General features: G+C 49.6%; 3 protein-coding genes across 3 annotated transcripts; all 3 read left to right on the top strand.

Moving 5' to 3' along the window:
• Nucleotides 1–4,349: 4,349 nt before the first annotated feature.
• Nucleotides 4,350–6,530, top strand: LOC115834163 (nuclear pore complex-interacting protein family member B13-like). The gene is made up of 5 exons (XM_030808924.1): nt 4,350–4,377; nt 4,802–4,958; nt 5,346–5,710; nt 6,200–6,400; nt 6,490–6,530. Exons 1-5 carry the CDS (start codon nt 4,350–4,352, stop codon nt 6,528–6,530), a joined length of 792 nt encoding a protein of 263 aa, XP_030664784.1.
• Nucleotides 6,531–10,901: 4,371 nt separating this feature from the next.
• Nucleotides 10,902–12,908, top strand: LOC115834162 (nuclear pore complex-interacting protein family member B3-like). Its single transcript, XM_030808923.1, has 5 exons — nt 10,902–10,963; nt 11,474–11,563; nt 12,268–12,299; nt 12,443–12,778; nt 12,868–12,908. Exons 1-5 carry the CDS (start codon nt 10,902–10,904, stop codon nt 12,906–12,908), a joined length of 561 nt encoding a protein of 186 aa, XP_030664783.1.
• A 621-nt stretch (nt 12,909–13,529) lies between these two features.
• LOC115834161 (nuclear pore complex-interacting protein family member B13-like) lies at nt 13,530–15,106 on the top strand (the record flags this gene model as incomplete). Its single annotated transcript, XM_030808922.1, has 3 exons — nt 13,530–13,586; nt 13,804–14,159; nt 14,779–15,106. Coding segments are annotated over 3 exons (681 nt in total), but the record flags the coding sequence as incomplete, so codon positions are not given.
• Between the last annotated feature and the right edge of the window lie 4,447 nt (nt 15,107–19,553).

The following is a 19,553-nucleotide window of genomic DNA, read 5'->3' as shown; positions in this document are numbered from 1 at the left end:
TTTCTTCGAGCTGATGATTTTAGGAGACGCAAGACACCACCCGACTCTTTCTTCGAACCTATTCCACCTTCTCCAGTTCATGATTCTCTGAACCTCAAGACACTTCCCGAGTGTCTTCTGGTACCTCTTCCAACTTCTCCAGTTCATGATTCTCTGAGTCTCAAGACACTTCCCGGGTGTCTTCTGGTACCTCTTCCACCTTCTCCAGTGCATGATTTTCTGACACCAGAGACACCTCCCGTCGAGTGTCGCCAGGGACCTTTACCATCTTCTAGAGTTGATGATTTTAGTAGACGCAAGACACCTCCCAACTCTTTTTTCGTTCCTCTTCCACCTTCTCCAGTTGATGATTCTCTGAGCCTCAAGACACCTCCCGGGTGGCTTCTGGTACCTCTTCCACCATCTCCAGTTGAGGATTTTCTGACACCACAGAAACTGCCCGCCGAGTGTCGCCGGGGAACTCTCTAATTTCATGGAGTAGATTTTAGGAGATGAAAGATGCCTCCCAAGTCTTTTTTCGTACCTCTTCCATCATCTCCAGTTGATGATTCTCTGAGCCTCAAGACACTTCCCGGGTGTCTTCTGGTACCTCTTCCACCTTCTGCAGTGCATGATTTTCTGACACCAGAGACACCGCTCGTTGAGTGTCGCCGGCGACCTGTATCATTTCTTCGAGCTGATGATTTTAGGAGACGCAAGACACCTCCCAACTCTTTTTTCGTACCTCTTCCACCTTCTCCAGTTCATGATTCTCTGAGTCTCAAGACACCTCCCGAGTGTCTTCTGGTACCTCTTCCACCTTCTGCAGTGGATGATTTTGTGACACCAGAGACACCTCCCATCGAGTGTCGCCAGGGACCTTTACCATCTTCTAGAGTTGATGATTTTAGTAGACAGAAGACACCTCCCAACTCTTTTTTCGTACCTCTTCCACCTTCTCCAGGTGATGATTCTCTGAGCCTCAAGACACCTCCCGGGTGTCTTCTGGTACCTCTTCCACCTTCTCCAGTTGATGATTTTCTGACACCACAGAAACTGCCCGAGTGTCGCCGGGGACCTATATCATTTCATAGAGCAGATGATTTCAGGAGATGCAAGACGTCTCCTGAGTCTTTTTTTGTACCTCTTCCACCATCTCCAGTTGATGATTCTCTGAGCCTCAAGACACTTCACGGGTGTCTTCTGGTACCTCTTCCACCTTCTCCACTGCATGATTTTCTGACACCACAGAAACCGCCCGTCTAGTGTCGCCGGAGACCAGTATGATTTCTTCGAGCTGATGATTTTAGGAGACGCAAGACACCTCCCGACTCTTTCTTCGTACCTCTTCCACCTTCTCCAGTTCATGATTCTCTGACCCTCCAGACACTTCCCGAGTGTCTTCTGGTACCTCTTCCACCTTCTGCAGTGCATGATTTTCTGACACCAGAGACACCTCCCATCGAGTGTCGCCGTGGACCTGTACCATCTTCTTGGGCTGATTTTAGGAGACGCAAGACACCTCCCGACTCTTTTTTCGTACCTCTTCCACCTTCTCCAGTTGATTCTCTGAGCCTCAAGACATCTCCCGGGTGTCTTCTGGTACCTCTTCAACCTTCTCCAGCTGATGATTTTCTGACACCACAGAAACTGCCCGAGTGTCGCCGGGGACCTATATCATTTCATAGAGCAGATGATTTCAGGAGATGCAAGACGTCTCTCGAGTCTTTTTTCGTACCTCTTCCACCATCTCCAGTTGATGATTCTCTGAGCCTCAAGACACTTCACGGGTGTCTTCTGGTACCTCTTCCACCTTCTCCACTGCATGATTTTCTGACACCACAGAAACCGCCCGTCTAGTGTCGCCGGAGACCAGTATCATTTCTTCGAGCTGATGATTTTAGGAGACGCAAGACACCTCCCGACTCTTTCTTCATACCTCTTCCACCTTCTCCAGTTCATGATTCTCTGAACCTCCAGACACTTCCCGAGTGTCTTCTGGTACCTCTTCCACCTTCTGCAGTGCATGATTTTCTGACACCAGAGACACCTCCCATCGAGTGGTGCCGTGGACCTGTACCATCTTCTTGAGCTGATTTTAGGAGACGCAAGACACCTCCCGACTCTTTTTTCGTACCTCTTCCACCTTCTCCAGTTGATGATTCTCTGAGCCTCAAGACACCTCCCGGGTGTCTTCTGGTACCTCTTCCACCTTCTGCAGTGCATGATTTTCTGACACCAGAGACACCGCCCGTTGAGTGTCGCCGGCGACATGTATCATTTCTTCGAGCAGATGATTTTAGGAGACGCAAGACACCTCCCAACTCTTTTTTCGTACCACTTCCACCTTCTTCAGTTCATGATTCTCTGAGTCTCAAGGCACCTCCCGAGTGTCTTCTGGTACCTCTTCCACCTTCTGCAGTGGATGATTTTGTGACACCAGAGACACCTCCCATCGAGTGTCGCCGTGGACCTCTACCATCTTCTTGAGCTGATTTTAGGAGACGCAAGACACCTCCCGACTCTTTTTTCGTACCTCTTCCACCTTCTCCAGTTGATGATTCTCTGAGCCTCAAGACATCTCCCGGGTGGCTTCTGGTACCTCTTCCACCTTCTCCAGTTGAGGATATTCTGACACCACAGAAACTGCCTGCCGAGTGTCGCCGGGGACCTCTATCATTTCATGGAGCAGATGATTTTAGGAGATGCAAGACGCCTCCCGAGTCTTTTTTCGCACCTCTTCCACCATCTCCAGTTGATGATTCTCTGAGCCTCAAGACACTTCCCGGGTTTCTTCTGGTACCTCTTCCACCTTCTGCAGTGCATGATTTTCTGACACCAGAGACACCGCCCGTTGAGTGTCGCCGGCGACATGTATCATTTCTTCGAGCTGATGATTTTAGGAGACGCAAGACACCTCCCAACTCTTTTTTCGTACCTCTTCCACCTTCTCCAGTTCATGATTCTCTGAGACTCAAGACACCTCCCGAGTGTCTTCTGGTACCTCTTCCACCTTCTGCAGTGGATGATTTTGTGACACCAGAGACACCTCCCATCGAGTGTCGCCAGGGACCTTTACCATCTTCTAGAGTTGATGATTTTAGTAGACAGAAGACACCTCCCAACTCTTTTTTCGTACCTCTTCCACCTTCTCCAGGTGATGATTCTCTGAGCCTCAAGACACCTCCCGGGTGTCTTCTGGTACCTCTTCCACCTTCTCCAGTTGATGATTTTCTGACACCACAGAAACTGCCCGAGTGTCGCCGGGGACCTATATCATTTCATAGAGCAGATGATTTCAGGAGATGCAAGACGTCTCCCAAGTCTTTTTTTGTACCTCTTCCACCATCTCCAGTTGATGATTCTCTGAGCCTCAAGACACTTCACGGGTGTCTTCTGGTACCTCTTCCACCTTCTCCACTGCATGATTTTCTGACACCACAGAAACCGCCCGTCTAGTGTCGCCGGAGACCAGTATGATTTCTTCGAGCTGATGATTTTAGGAGACGCAAGACACCTCCCGACTCTTTATTCGTACCTCTTCCACCTTCTCCAGTTCATGATTCTCTGAACCTCCAGACACTTCCCGAGTGTCTTCTGGTACCTCTTCCACCTTCTGCAGTGCATGATTTTCTGACACCAGAGACACCTCCCATCGAGTGGTGCCGTGGACCTGTACCATCTTCTTGAGCTGATTTTAGGAGACGCAAGACACCTCCCGACTCTTTTTTCGTACCTCTTCCACCTTCTCCAGTTGATGATTCTCTGAGCCTCAAGACACCTCCCGGGTGTCTTCTGGTACCTCTTCCACCTTCTGCAGTGCATGATTTTCTGACACCAGAGACACCGCCCGTTGAGTGTCGCCGGCGACATGTATCATTTCTTCGAGCAGATGATTTTAGGAGACGCAAGACACCTCCCAACTCTTTTTTCGTACCACTTCCACCTTCTTCAGTTCATGATTCTCTGAACCTCAAGACACTTCCCGAGTGTCTTCTGGTACCTCTTCCAACTTCTCCAGTTCATGATTCTCTGAGTCTCAAGACACTTCCCGGGTGTCTTCTGGTACCTCTTCCACCTTCTCCAGTGCATGATTTTCTGACACCAGAGACACCTCCCGTCGAGTGTCGCCAGGGACCTTTACCATCTTCTAGAGTTGATGATTTTAGTAGACGCAAGACACCTCCCAACTCTTTTTTCGTTCCTCTTCCACCTTCTCCAGTTGATGATTCTCTGAGCCTCAAGACACCTCCCGGGTGGCTTCTGGTACCTCTTCCACCATCTCCAGTTGAGGATTTTCTGACACCACAGAAACTGCCCGCCGAGTGTCGCCGGGGAACTCTCTAATTTCATGGAGTAGATTTTAGGAGATGAAAGATGCCTCCCGAGTCTTTTTTCGTACCTCTTCCACCATCTCCAGTTGATGATTCTCTGAGCCTCAAGACACTTCCCGGGTGTCTTCTGGTACCTCTTCCACCTTCTGCAGTGCATGATTTTCTGACACCAGAGACACCGCTCGTTGAGTGTCGCCGGCGACCTGTATCATTTCTTCGAGCTGATGATTTTAGGAGACGCAAGACACCTCCCAACTCTTTTTTCGTACCTCTTCCACCTTCTCCAGTTCATGATTCTCTGAGTCTCAAGACACCTCCCGAGTGTCTTCTGGTACCTCTTCCACCTTCTGCAGTGGATGATTTTGTGACACCAGAGACACCTCCCATCGAGTGTCGCCAGGGACCTTTACCATCTTCTAGAGTTGATGATTTTAGTAGACAGAAGACACCTCCCAACTCTTTTTTCGTACCTCTTCCACCTTCTCCAGTTGATGATTCTCTGAGCCTCAAGACACCTCCCGGGTGTCTTCTGGTACCTCTTCCACCTTCTCCAGTTGATGATTTTCTGACACCACAGAAACTGCCCGAGTGTCGCCGGGGACCTATATCATTTCATAGAGCAGATGATTTCAGGAGATGCAAGACGTCTCTCGAGTCTTTTTTCGTACCTCTTCCACCATCTCCAGTTGATGATTCTCTGAGCCTCAAGACACTTCACGGGTGTCTTCTGGTACCTCTTCCACCTTCTCCACTGCATGATTTTCTGACACCACAGAAACCGCCCGTCTAGTGTCGCCGGAGACCAGTATCATTTCTTCGAGCTGATGATTTTAGGAGACGCAAGACACCTCCCGACTCTTTCTTCATACCTCTTCCACCTTCTCCAGTTCATGATTCTCTGAACCTCCAGACACTTCCCGAGTGTCTTCTGGTACCTCTTCCACCTTCTGCAGTGCATGATTTTCTGACACCAGAGACACCTCCCATCGAGTGGTGCCGTGGACCTGTACCATCTTCTTGAGCTGATTTTAGGAGACGCAAGACACCTCCCGACTCTTTTTTCGTACCTCTTCCACCTTCTCCAGTTGATGATTCTCTGAGCCTCAAGACACCTCCCGGGTGTCTTCTGGTACCTCTTCCACCTTCTGCAGTGCATGATTTTCTGACACCAGAGACACCGCCCGTTGAGTGTCGCCGGCGACATGTATCATTTCTTCGAGCAGATGATTTTAGGAGACGCAAGACACCTCCCAACTCTTTTTTCGTACCACTTCCACCTTCTTCAGTTCATGATTCTCTGAGTCTCAAGGCACCTCCCGAGTGTCTTCTGGTACCTCTTCCACCTTCTGCAGTGGATGATTTTGTGACACCAGAGACACCTCCCATCGAGTGTCGCCGTGGACCTCTACCATCTTCTTGAGCTGATTTTAGGAGACGCAAGACACCTCCCGACTCTTTTTTCGTACCTCTTCCACCTTCTCCAGTTGATGATTCTCTGAGCCTCAAGACATCTCCCGGGTGGCTTCTGGTACCTCTTCCACCTTCTCCAGTTGAGGATATTCTGACACCACAGAAACTGCCTGCCGAGTGTCGCCGGGGACCTCTATCATTTCATGGAGCAGATGATTTTAGGAGATGCAAGACGCCTCCCGAGTCTTTTTTCGCACCTCTTCCACCATCTCCAGTTGATGATTCTCTGAGCCTCAAGACACTTCCCGGGTTTCTTCTGGTACCTCTTCCACCTTCTGCAGTGCATGATTTTCTGACACCAGAGACACCGCCCGTTGAGTGTCGCCGGCGACATGTATCATTTCTTCGAGCTGATGATTTTAGGAGACGCAAGACACCTCCCAACTCTTTTTTCGTACCTCTTCCACCTTCTCCAGTTCATGATTCTCTGAGTCTCAAGACACCTCCCGAGTGTCTTCTGGTACCTCTTCCACCTTCTGCAGTGGATGATTTTGTGACACCAGAGACACCTCCCATCGAGTGTCGCCAGGGACCTTTACCATCTTCTAGAGTTGATGATTTTAGTAGACAGAAGACACCTCCCAACTCTTTTTTCGTACCTCTTCCACCTTCTCCAGGTGATGATTCTCTGAGCCTCAAGACACCTCCCGGGTGTCTTCTGGTACCTCTTCCACCTTCTCCAGTTGATGATTTTCTGACACCACAGAAACTGCCCGAGTGTCGCCGGGGACCTATATCATTTCATAGAGCAGATGATTTCAGGAGATGCAAGACGTCTCCCGAGTCTTTTTTTGTACCTCTTCCACCATCTCCAGTTGATGATTCTCTGAGCCTCAAGACACTTCACGGGTGTCTTCTGGTACCTCTTCCACCTTCTCCACTGCATGATTTTCTGACACCACAGAAACCGCCCGTCTAGTGTCGCCGGAGACCAGTATCATTTCTTCGAGCTGATGATTTTAGGAGACGCAAGACACCTCCCGACTCTTTCTTCTACCTCTTCCACCTTCTCCAGTTCATGATTCTCTGAACCTCCAGACACTTCCCGAGTGTCTTCTGGTACCTCTTCCACCTTCTGCAGTGCATGATTTTCTGACACCAGAGACACCTCCCATCGAGTGGTGCCGTGGACCTGTACCATCTTCTTGAGCTGATTTTAGGAGACGCAAGACACCTCCCGACTCTTTTTTCGTACCTCTTCCACCTTCTCCAGTTGATGATTCTCTGAGCCTCAAGACACCTCCCGGGTGTCTTCTGGTACCTCTTCCACCTTCTGCAGTGCATGATTTTCTGACACCAGAGACACCGCCCGTTGAGTGTCGCCGGCGACATGTATCATTTCTTCGAGCAGATGATTTTAGGAGACGCAAGACACCTCCCAACTCTTTTTTCGTACCACTTCCACTTCTTCAGTTCATGATTCTCTGAGTCTCAAGGCACCTCCCGAGTGTCTTCTGGTACCTCTTCCACCTTCTGCAGTGGATGATTTTGTGACACCAGAGACACCTCCCATCGAGTGTCGCCGTGGACCTCTACCATCTTCTTGAGCTGATTTTAGGAGACGCAAGACACCTCCCGACTCTTTTTTCGTACCTCTTCCACCTTCTCCAGTTGATGATTCTCTGAGCCTCAAGACATCTCCCGGGTGGCTTCTGGTACCTCTTCCACCTTCTCCAGTTGATGATATTCTGACACCACAGAAACTGCCGCCGAGTGTCGCCGGGGACCTCTATCATTTCATGGAGCAGATGATTTTAGGAGATGCAAGACGCCTCCCGAGTCTTTTTTCGCACCTCTTCCACCATCTCCAGTTGATGATTCTCTGAGCCTCAAGACACTTCCCGGGTTTCTTCTGGTACCTCTTCCACCTTCTGCAGTGCATGATTTTCTGACACCAGAGACACCGCCCGTTGAGTGTCGCCGGCGACATGTATCATTTCTTCGAGCTGATGATTTTAGGAGACGCAAGACACCTCCCAACTCTTTTTTCGTACCTCTTCCACCTTCTCCAGTTCATGATTCTCTGAGTCTCAAGACACCTCCCGAGTGTCTTCTGGTACCTCTTCCACCTTCTGCAGTGGATGATTTTGTGACACCAGAGACACCTCCCATCGAGTGTCGCCAGGGACCTTTACCATCTTCTAGAGTTGATGATTTTAGTAGACAGAAGACACCTCCCAACTCTTTTTTCGTACCTCTTCCACCTTCTCCAGGTGATGATTCTCTGAGCCTCAAGACACCTCCCGGGTGTCTTCTGGTACCTCTTCCACCTTCTCCAGTTGATGATTTTCTGACACCACAGAAACTGCCCGAGTGTCGCGGGGACCTATATCATTTCATAGAGCAGATGATTTCAGGAGATGCAAGACGTCTCCCGAGTCTTTTTTTGTACCTCTTCCACCATCTCCAGTTGATGATTCTCTGAGCCTCAAGACACTTCACGGGTGTCTTCTGGTACCTCTTCCACCTTCTCCACTGCATGATTTTCTGACACCACAGAAACCGCCCGTCTAGTGTCGCCGGAGACCAGTATGATTTCTTCGAGCTGATGATTTTAGGAGACGCAAGACACCTCCCAACTCTTTTTTCGTACCTCTTCCACCTTCTCCAGTTCATGATTCTCTGAACCTCCAGACACTTCCCGAGTGTCTTCTGGTACCTCTTCCACCTTCTGCAGTGCATGATTTTCTGACACCAGAGACACCTCCCATCGAGTGGTGCCGTGGACCTGTACCATCTTCTTGAGCTGATTTTAGGAGACGCAAGACACCTCCCGACTCTTTTTTCGTACCTCTTCCACCTTCTCCAGTTGATGATTCTCTGAGCCTCAAGACACCTCCCGGGTGTCTTCTGGTACCTCTTCCACCTTCTGCAGTGCATGATTTTCTGACACCAGAGACACCGCCCGTTGAGTGTCGCCGGCGACATGTATCATTTCTTCGAGCAGATGATTTTAGGAGACGCAAGACACCTCCCAACTCTTTTTTCGTACCACTTCCACCTTCTTCAGTTCATGATTCTCTGAGTCTCAAGGCACCTCCCGAGTGTCTTCTGGTACCTCTTCCACCTTCTGCAGTGGATGATTTTGTGACACCAGAGACACCTCCATCGAGTGTCGCCGTGGACCTCTACCATCTTCTTGAGCTGATTTTAGGAGACGCAAGACACCTCCCGACTCTTTTTTCGTACCTCTTCCACCTTCTCCAGTTGATGATTCTCTGAGCCTCAAGACATCTCCCGGGTGGCTTCTGGTACCTCTTCCACCTTCTCCAGTTGAGGATATTCTGACACCACAGAAACTGCCTGCCGAGTGTCGCCGGGGACCTCTATCATTTCATGGAGCAGATGATTTTAGGAGATGCAAGACGCCTCCCGAGTCTTTTTTCGCACCTCTTCCACCATCTCCAGTTGATGATTCTCTGAGCCTCAAGACACTTCCCGGGTTTCTTCTGGTACCTCTTCCACCTTCTGCAGTGCATGATTTTCTGACACCAGAGACACCGCCCGTTGAGTGTCGCCGGCGACATGTATCATTTCTTCGAGCTGATGATTTTAGGAGACGCAAGACACCTCCCAACTCTTTTTTCGTACCTCTTCCACCTTCTCCAGTTCATGATTCTCTGAGTCTCAAGACACCTCCCGAGTGTCTTCTGGTACCTCTTCCACCTTCTGCAGTGGATGATTTTGTGACACCAGAGACACCTCCCATCGAGTGTCGCCAGGGACCTTTACCATCTTCTAGAGTTGATGATTTTAGTAGACAGAAGACACCTCCCAACTCTTTTTTCGTACCTCTTCCACCTTCTCCAGGTGATGATTCTCTGAGCCTCAAGACACCTCCCGGGTGTCTTCTGGTACCTCTTCCACCTTCTCCAGTTGATGATTTTCTGACACCACAGAAACTGCCCGAGTGTCGCCGGGGACCTATATCATTTCATAGAGCAGATGATTTCAGGAGATGCAAGACGTCTCCCGAGTCTTTTTTTGTACCTCTTCCACCATCTCCAGTTGATGATTCTCTGAGCCTCAAGACACTTCACGGGTGTCTTCTGGTACCTCTTCCACCTTCTCCACTGCATGATTTTCTGACACCACAGAAACCGCCCGTCTAGTGTCGCCGGAGACCAGTATGATTTCTTCGAGCTGATGATTTTAGGAGACGCAAGACACCTCCCGACTCTTTCTTCGTACCTCTTCCACCTTCTCCAGTTCATGATTCTCTGAACCTCCAGACACTTCCCGAGTGTCTTCTGGTACCTCTTCCACCTTCTGCAGTGCATGATTTTCTGACACCAGAGACACCTCCCATCGAGTGTCGCCGTGGACCTGTACCATCTTCTTGGGCTGATTTTAGGAGACGCAAGACACCTCCCGACTCTTTTTTCGTACCTCTTCCACCTTCTCCAGTTGATTCTCTGAGCCTCAAGACATCTCCCGGGTGTCTTCTGGTACCTCTTCAACCTTCTCCAGCTGATGATTTTCTGACACCACAGAAACTGCCCGAGTGTCGCCGGGGACCTATATCATTTCATAGAGCAGATGATTTCAGGAGATGCAAGACGTCTCTCGAGTCTTTTTTCGTACCTCTTCCACCATCTCCAGTTGATGATTCTCTGAGCCTCAAGACACTTCACGGGTGTCTTCTGGTACCTCTTCCACCTTCTCCACTGCATGATTTTCTGACACCACAGAAACCGCCCGTCTAGTGTCGCCGGAGACCAGTATCATTTCTTCGAGCTGATGATTTTAGGAGACGCAAGACACCTCCCGACTCTTTCTTCGTACCTCTTCCACCTTCTCCAGTTCATGATTCTCTGAACCTCCAGACACTTCCCGAGTGTCTTCTGGTACCTCTTCCACCTTCTGCAGTGCATGATTTTCTGACACCAGAGACACCTCCCATCGAGTGGTGCCGTGGACCTGTACCATCTTCTTGAGCTGATTTTAGGAGACGCAAGACGCCTCCCGAGTCTTTTTTCGTACCTCTTCCACCATCTCCAGTTGATGATTCTCTGAGCCTCAAGACACTTCCCGGGTGTCTTCTGGTACCTCTTCCACCTTCTGCAGTGCATGATTTTCTGACACCAGAGACACCACCCGTTGAGTGTCGCCGGCGACATGTATCATTTCTTCGAGCTGATGATTTTAGGAGACGCAAGACACCTCCCAACTCTTTTTTCGTACCTCTTCCACCTTCTCCAGTTCATGATTCTCTGAGTCTCAAGACACCTCCCGAGTGTCTTCTGGTACCTCTTCCACCTTCTGCAGTGGATGATTTTGTGACACCAGAGACACCTCCCATCGAGTGTCGCCAGGGACCTTTACCATCTTCTAGAGTTGATGATTTTAGTAGACAGAAGACACCTCCCAACTCTTTTTTCGTACCTCTTCCACCTTCTCCAGGTGATGATTCTCTGAGCCTCAAGACACCTCCCGGGTGTCTTCTGGTACCTCTTCCACCTTCTCCAGTTGATGATTTTCTGACACCACAGAAACTGCCCGAGTGTCGCCGGGGACCTATATCATTTCATAGAGCAGATGATTTCAGGAGATGCAAGACGTCTCCCGAGTCTTTTTTTGTACCTCTTCCACCATCTCCAGTTGATGATTCTCTGAGCCTCAAGACACTTCACGGGTGTCTTCTGGTACCTCTTCCACCTTCTCCACTGCATGATTTTCTGACACCACAGAAACCGCCCGTCTAGTGTCGCCGGAGACCAGTATCATTTCTTCGAGCTGATGATTTTAGGAGACGCAAGACACCTCCCGACTCTTTCTTCGTACCTCTTCCACCTTCTCCAGTTCATGATTCTCTGAACCTCCAGACACTTCCCGAGTGTCTTCTGGTACCTCTTCCACCTTCTGCAGTGCATGATTTTCTGACACCAGAGACACCTCCCATCGAGTGTCGCCGTGGACCTGTACCATCTTCTTGGGCTGATTTTAGGAGACGCAAGACACCTCCCGACTCTTTTTTCGTACCTCTTCCACCTTCTCCAGTTGATTCTCTGAGCCTCAAGACATCTCCCGGGTGTCTTCTGGTACCTCTTCAACCTTCTCCAGCTGATGATTTTCTGACACCACAGAAACTGCCCGAGTTGTCGCCGGGGACCTATATCATTTCATAGAGCAGATGATTTCAGGAGATGCAAGACGTCTCTCGAGTCTTTTTTCGTACCTCTTCCACCATCTCCAGTTGATGATTCTCTGAGCCTCAAGACACTTCCCGGGTGTCTTCTGGTACCTCTTCCACCTTCTCCACTGCATGATTTTCTGACACCACAGAAACCGCCCGTCTAGTGTCGCCGGAGACCAGTATCATTTCTTCGAGCTGATGATTTTAGGAGACGCAAGACACCTCCCGACTCTTTCTTCGTACCTCTTCCACCTTCTCCAGTTCATGATTCTCTGAACCTCCAGACACTTCCCGAGTGTCTTCTGGTACCTCTTCCACCTTCTGCAGTGCATGATTTTCTGACACCAGAGACACCTCCCATCGAGTGGTGCCGTGGACCTGTACCATCTTCTTGAGCTGATTTTAGGAGACGCAAGACGCCTCCCGAGTCTTTTTCGTACCTCTTCCACCATCTCCAGTTGATGATTCTCTGAGCCTCAAGACACTTCCCGGTGTCTTCTGGTACCTCTTCCACCTTCTGCAGTGCATGATTTTCTGACACCAGAGACACCACCCGTTGAGTGTCGCCGGCGACATGTATCATTTCTTCGAGCAGATGATTTTAGGAGACGCAAGACACCTCCCAACTCTTTTTTCGTACCTCTTCCACCTTCTCCAGTTGATGATTCTCTGAGCCTCAAGACACCTCCCGAGTGTCTTCTGGTACCTCTTCCACCTTCTGCAGTGGATGATTTTGTGACACCAGAGACACCTCCCATCGAGTGTCGCCAGGGACCTTTACCATCTTCTAGAGTTGATGATTTTAGTAGACAGAAGACACCTCCCAACTCTTTTTTCGTACCTCTTCCACCTTCTCCAGGTGATGATTCTCTGAGCCTCAAGACACCTCCCGGGTGTCTTCTGGTACCTCTTCCACCTTCTCCAGTTGATGATTTTCTGACACCACAGAAACTGCACCGAGTGTCGCCGGGACCTATATCATTTCATAGAGCAGATGATTTCAGGAGATGCAAGACGTCTCCCGAGTCTTTTTTTGTACCTCTTCCACCATCTCCAGTTGATGATTCTCTGAGCCTCAAGACACTTCACGGGTGTCTTCTGGTACCTCTTCCACCTTCTTCCACTGCATGATTTTCTGACACCACAGAAACCGCCCGTCTAGTGTCGCCGGAGACCAGTATCATTCTTCGAGCTGATGATTTTAGGAGACGCAAGACACCTCCCGACTCTTTCTTCGTACCTCTTCCACCTTCTCCAGTTCATGATTCTCTGAACCTCCCAGACACTTCCCCGAGTGTCCTGGACCCACCTTCTGCAGTGCATGATTTTTCTGACACCAGAGACACCTCCCATCGAGTGTCGCCCGTGGACCTGTACATCTTCTTGAGCTGATTATTTCAGGGAGACTGCAAGACGCCTCACCGAGTCTTTTTTCGTACCTCTCCACCATCTCCAGTTATGATTCTCTGAGCTCCAAGAACTTCCGGGTGTCTTTGGTACCTCTTCACCTTCTCCATTGCATGATTTTCTACCCACAGAAACCCCCGCTTAGTGTCGCCGGGCGAACTTGATGATTTATACTTTTCTTCGTACTTTATTTCCATCATGATTCTCTGAACCTCCAGACACTTCCCGAGTGTCTTCTGGTACCTCTTCCACCTTCTGCAGTGCATATTTTCTGACACCAGAGACACCTCCCATCGAGTGGTGCCGTGGACCTGTACCATCTTCTTGAGCTGATTTAGGAGATGCAAGACGCCTCCCGAGTCTTTTTTCGTACCTCTTCCACCATCTCCAGTTGATGGTTCTCTGAGCCTCAAGACACTTCCCGGGTTCTTCTGGTACCTCTTCCACCTTCTGCAGTGCATGATTTTCTGACACCAGAGACACCACCCGTTGAGTGTCGCCGGCGACATGTATCATTTCTTCGAGCTGATGATTTTAGGAGACGCAAGACACCTCCCAACTCTTTTTCGTACCCTTCCACCTTCTCCAGTTCATGATTCTCTGAGTCTCAAGACACCTCCCGAGTGTCTTCTGGTACCTCTTCCACCTTCTGCAGTGGATGATTTTGTGACACCAGAGACACCTCCCATCGAGTGTCGCCAGGGACCTTTACCATCTTCTAGAGTTGATGATTTTAGTAGACAGAAGACACCTCCCAACTCTTTTTCGTACCTCTTTCCACCTTCTCCAGGTGATGATTCTCTGAGCCTCAAGACACATCCGGGTGTCTTCTGGTACCTCTTCCACCTTCTCCAGTTGATGATTTTCTGACACCACAGAAACTGCCCGAGTGTCGCCGGGGACCTATATCATTTCATAGAGCAGATGATTTCAGGAGATGCAAGACGTCTCCCGAGTCTTTTTTTTGTACCTCTTCCACCATCTCCAGTTGATGATTCTCTGAGCCTCAAGACACTTCACGGGTGTCTTCTGGTACCTCTTCCACCTTCTCCACTGCATGATTTTCTGACACCACAGAAACCGCCCGTCTAGTGTCGCCGGAGACCAGTATGATTTCTTCGAGCTGATGATTTTAGGAGACGCAAGACACCTCCCGACTCTTTTTTCGTACCTCTTCCACCTTCTCCAGTTCATGATTCTCTGAACCTCCAGACACTTCCCGAGTGTCTTCTGGTACCTCTTCCACCTTCTGCAGTGCATGATTTTCTGACACCAGAGACACCTCCCATCGATGGTGCCGTGGACCTGTACCATCTTCTTGAGCTGATTTTTAGGAGACGCAAGACGCCTCCCGAGTCTTTTTTCGTACCTCTTCCACCATCTCCAGTTGATGATTCTCTGAGCCTCAAGACACTTCCCGGGTGTCTCTGGTACCTCTTCCACCTTCTGCAGTGCAGATTTTCTGACACCAGAGACACCACCCGTTGAGTGTCGCCGGCGACATGTATCATTTCTTCGAGCTGATGATTTTAGGAGACGCAAGACACCTCCCAACTCTTTTTTCGTACCTCTTCCACCTTCTCCAGTTCATGATTCTCTGAGTCTCAAGACACCTCCCGAGTGTCTTCTGGTACCTCTTCCACCTTCTGCAGTGGATGATTTTGTGACACCAGAGGACACCTCCCATCGAGTGTCGCCAGGGACCTTTACCATCTTCTAGAGTTGATGATTTTAGTAGACAGAAGACACCTCCCAACTCTTTTTTCGTACCTCTTCCACCTTCTCCAGGTGATGATTCTCTGAGCCTCAAGACACCTCCCGGGTGTCTTCTGGTACCTCTTCCACCTTCTCCAGTTGATGATTTTCTGACACCACAGAAACTGCCCGAGTGTCGCCGGGGACCTATATCATTTCATAGAGCAGATGATTTCAGGAGATGCAAGACGTCTCCCGAGTCTTTTTTGTACCTCTTCCACCATCTCCAGTTGATGATTCTCTGAGCCTCAAGACACTTCACGGGTGTCTTCTGGTACCTCTTCCACCTTCTCCACTGCATGATTTTCTGACACCACAGAAACCGCCCGAGTGTCGCCGGAGACCAGTATCATTTCTTCGAGCTGATGATTTTAGGAGACGCAAGACACCTCCCGACTCTTTCTTCGTACCTCTTCCACCTTCTCCAGTTCATGATTCTCTGAACCTCCAGACACTTCCCGAGTGTCTTCTGGTACCTCTTCCACCTTCTGCAGTGCATGATTTTCTGACACCAGAGACACCTCCCATCGAGTGGTGCCGTGGACCTGTACCATCTTCTTGAGCTGATTTTAGGAGACGCAAGACACCTCCCGACTCTTTTTTCGTACCTCTTCCACCTTCTCCAGTTGATTCTCTGAGCCTCAAGACATCTCCCGGGTGTCTTCTGGTACCTCTTCAACCTTCTCCAGCTGATGATTTTCTGACACCACAGAAACTGCCTGAGTGTCGCCGGGACCTATATCATTTCATAGAGCAGATGATTTCAGGAGATGCAAGACGTCTCTCGAGTCTTTTTTCGTACCTCTTCCACCATCTCCAGTTGATGATTCTCTGAGCCTCAAGACACTTCACGGGTGTCTTCTGGTACCTCTTCACCTTCTCCACTGCATGATTTTCTGACACCACAGAAACCGCCCGTCTAGTGTCGCCGGAGACCAGTATCATTTCTTCGAGCTGATGATTTTAGGAGACGCAAGACACCTCCCGACTCTTTCTTCGTACCTCTTCCACCTTCTCCAGTTCATGATTCTCTGAACCTCCAGACACTTCCCGAGTGTCTTCTGGTACCTCTTCCACCTTCTGCAGTGCATGATTTTCTGACACCAGAGACACCTCCCATCGAGTGGTGCCGTGGACCTGTACCATCTTCTTGAGCTGATTTTAGGAGATGCAAGACGCCTCCCGAGTCTTTTTTCGTACCTCTTCCACCATCTCCAGTTGATGATTCTCTGAGCCTCAAGACACTTCCCGGGTGTCTTCTGGTACCTCTTCCACCTTCTGCAGTGCATGATTTTCTGACACCAGAGACACCGCTCGTTGAGTGTCGCCGGCGACCTGTATCATTTCTTCGAGCTGATGATTTGAGGAGACGCAAGACACCTCCCAACTCTTTTTTCGTACCTCTTCCACCTTCTCCAGTTCATGATTCTCTGAGCCTCAAGACACTTCCCGGGTGTCTTCTGGTACCTCTTCCACCTTCTCCAGTTGACGATTTTGTGACACCAGAGACACCTCCCGTCGAGTGTCGCCGGGGACCTTTACCATCTTCTAGAGTTGATGATTTTAGTAGACGCAAGACACCTCCCAACTCTTTTTCTGTACATCTTCCACCTTCTCCAGTTGATGATTCTCTGAGCCTCAAGATACCTCCCGGTTGTCTTCTGGTACCTCTTCCACCTTCTGCAGTTGATGATTTTCTGACACCACAGAAACTGCCCGCCGAGTGTCGCCGGGGACCTCCATCATTTCATGGAGCAGATGATCTTAGGAGATGCAAGACGCCTCCCAAGTCTTTTTTTGTACCTCTTCCACCATCTCCAGTTGATGATTCTCTGAGCCTCAAGACACTTCCCGAGTGTCTTCTGGTACCTCTTCCACCTTCTCCAGTGCATGCTTTTCTGACAGCAGAAACACCGCCCGTTGAGTGTCGCTGGCGACCTGTATCATCTTTGAGCTGATGATTTTAGGAGACGCAAGACACTTCCCAACTCTTTCTTCGTACCTCTTCCACCTTCTCCAGTTCATGATTCTCTGAACCTCAAGACACTTCCCGAGTGTCTTCTGGTACCTCTTCCACCTTCTGCAGTGCATGATTTTCTGACACCAGAGACACCTCCCATCGAGTGTCGCCATGGACCTGTACCATCTTCTTGAGCTGATATTAGGAGACGCAACACACCTCCCGACTCTTTTTTCGTACCTCTTCCACCTTCTCCAGTTCGTGATTCTCTGAGCCTCAAGACACCTCCCGGGTGTCTTCTGGTACCTCTTCCACCTTCTACAGTTGATGATTTTCTGATACCAGAGACACCACCCATCGAGTGTCACCGGTACCTTTACCATCTTCTAGAGTTGATGATTTTAGGAGACGCAAGACACCTCCCAACTTTTTTCGTACCTCTTCCACCTTCTCCAGTTGATGATTCTCTGAGCCTCAAGACACCTCCCGGGTGGCTTCTGGTACCTCTTCCACCTTCTCCAGTTGATGATTTTCTGCCACTGCATTCCATCCTAACTATTATAATCAAGATCCTCAAGGTAGCTAAGAAGGGAAAAAAAACAGTCGTGCATGAAACATTTCTCCAGTTCCCTGTGTTGGGCACTGGCCATCCCTGATGAGCCTACAGGTGTCTGTCACCCAGGTGGGCTCCTCTGTGGCAGCTCCCAGGCCCTGACACTGCCCTGTGCTCATGACTTTTCCTCCAGACTCAGGCTCAGGGCCCTGGGTATCTTCTATTTTCACTGCCAGATAGGAAGGCCCCTTGGCCTGAGCCCAGCCATTTTTCTAGATCCTGGCACAGATTCGACATGTAATGGTGCCCAATGCATGTGACTGGAACCCCTGCATTGGACATGTAGGAAAGGAGGCCAGCCAGGAAAATAACCCCACAGTCCCACAGCCAGCAGAAACTCAAGCAGAGGCTTCAACCCAGGCTTCTGACTTGCAAACCAGTGCTCCTTCCTCCTTACACAGTAACAACAGGGAAAGGTGGCCTTCGGGGTTGCCAGAGCTGGGTGGTACCAACAACAGAGTGGAATCTCACACACAGGCTTGCCTGCTTCCTCGGTTTATATGGCTCAAGGAGGTTGATGCATTGTGTTTGATGATCCCTTCTTTTTTTTTTTTGAGACAGAGTCTCATTCCTGTTGCCCAGGCTGGAACACAGTGGTGTAATCTTGCTCACAGCAATCTCTGCCTCCCAGGTTCAAGCAATTCTCCAGCCTCAGCCTCCCGAGTAGCTGGGATCACAGGCGTGCGCCACTACACTCAGCTGAGTTTTGTATTTAGTAGAAACGGGGTTTCACCATGTTGGCCAGTGTGGTCTTGAACTCCTGACCTCAGGTGATCCACCCACCTTCGCCTCCCAAAATATTGGGATTACAGCATGAGCCACCAGGCCAGCCCACTATAAAAATTTTAGCAGCATCCACGGCCTCTATCCACTAGATTCCAGTATCACCCCCTTTCTCCCATACCTGGCCCATACTGAATTTAATGAATAAAGAAACTGAGGCTCAGAGAGGCAAAGTAACTTGCCTGATATGACACAGCAAGTAAGGAGCAGTCTGCAATCACTGAAAAGTGTGTCTTCAGATGCCCCCGCTGCCCGGTCTCCAATAGCCCCACCACAGACACTTTGTTACCGTGACTGACAAGATGACCAACTAACACACACTTCCTGATCCCCACCAGTCAGGGCCTCTGACTGCATCTTGAAAGAAAAACTGCTGCTCTCTTCCCACCAGGTGGAATGTGCTTTTCAGAAGAAACGCAAGCTAAACCACCAAACAAGATTCAGCATCATAAACATGATTCTGTGGCAAAACAAGAAGACACCTAAGAGAGCAGCCGTTGGGCAGGGAAATTAATTACACTCTCTTAGTGACAAGCGGGTGATCAGAAAACAAGAGGCGCCTGTGGAAGGGAACATGAATCAGCAGCATTAAGTTCAAGTAAGAGCAATACTCTAATGACTGTGGGCCCCCAAGAAACTGAAACCACTCCACATTGGTTTTCTCTTCTCACGTTGTCAAGCAACACGTAAGTCTCGCATGCTGCATCCTGGCTCTCTCTCAGGGAAGACAGGCAGGGTAAATTGCAGAACACGTTACCAGGTTTGAGAATGTCAGAATGCCGTTGTCCTGGGTCAAGAGGTCGGAACGAAACAGGCCACCGCTCAGGATAAGAGGACTCCCGGGAGCGGCTGGTCATCCTCAGCTTTTATCTGGGGATGAGAAGTGAGACCAGAGTAAGGTTAAACTCCTACTCACTATGAAGATACAATTCCACAAGTCAAGAGGTCATTCTTTTAAGGTTTTTTTCTTTTATTGTTACTCAGAGGAGGACAGGGACCTAATCTTTCTTCCCACAGGTAACTAATGTTAAGTTTTGTAAGTTTGCTGTGTAGCCTTCTAGAACTTTTTTTTTTTTGAGACAGGGTCTTGCTCTGTCACCCAGGCTGGAGTGCAGT

The sequence above is a fragment of the Nomascus leucogenys genome, unplaced genomic scaffold (genome assembly GCF_006542625.1).
Source record: "Nomascus leucogenys isolate Asia unplaced genomic scaffold, Asia_NLE_v1 000940F_63625_qpd_obj, whole genome shotgun sequence".
NCBI classification, from domain to species: domain Eukaryota; kingdom Metazoa; phylum Chordata; class Mammalia; order Primates; family Hylobatidae; genus Nomascus; species Nomascus leucogenys.
Note: the sequence above shows the minus strand (reverse complement) of the source record. Positions and strands in the feature narration are given on the sequence as shown.

Bases quoted from the DNA above. Each gene is read 5' to 3' on its own strand.
- LOC115834163 (XM_030808924.1), top strand. From the start codon at position 4,350: ATGAAAGATGCCTCCCGAGTCTTTTTTC. The intron at 4,378-4,801 runs GTACCTCTTCCA...CACCTTCTCCAG, and splicing joins TGCCTCCCGAGTCTTTTTTC to TTGATGATTCTCTGAGCCTC. The intron at 5,711-6,199 runs GTGGACCTCTAC...CACCTTCTCCAG, and splicing joins ACCTCCCATCGAGTGTCGCC to TTCATGATTCTCTGAGTCTC.
- LOC115834162 (XM_030808923.1), top strand. From the start codon at position 10,902: ATGTATCATTTCTTCGAGCTGATGATTTTAGGAGACGCAAGACACCTC. The intron at 10,964-11,473 runs GTACCTCTTCCA...CTGACACCACAG, and splicing joins CACCTCCCAACTCTTTTTTC to AAACCGCCCGTCTAGTGTCG. The intron at 11,564-12,267 runs GTACCTCTTCCA...TTCTGACACCAG, and splicing joins CACCTCCCGACTCTTTCTTC to AGACACCTCCCATCGAGTGG.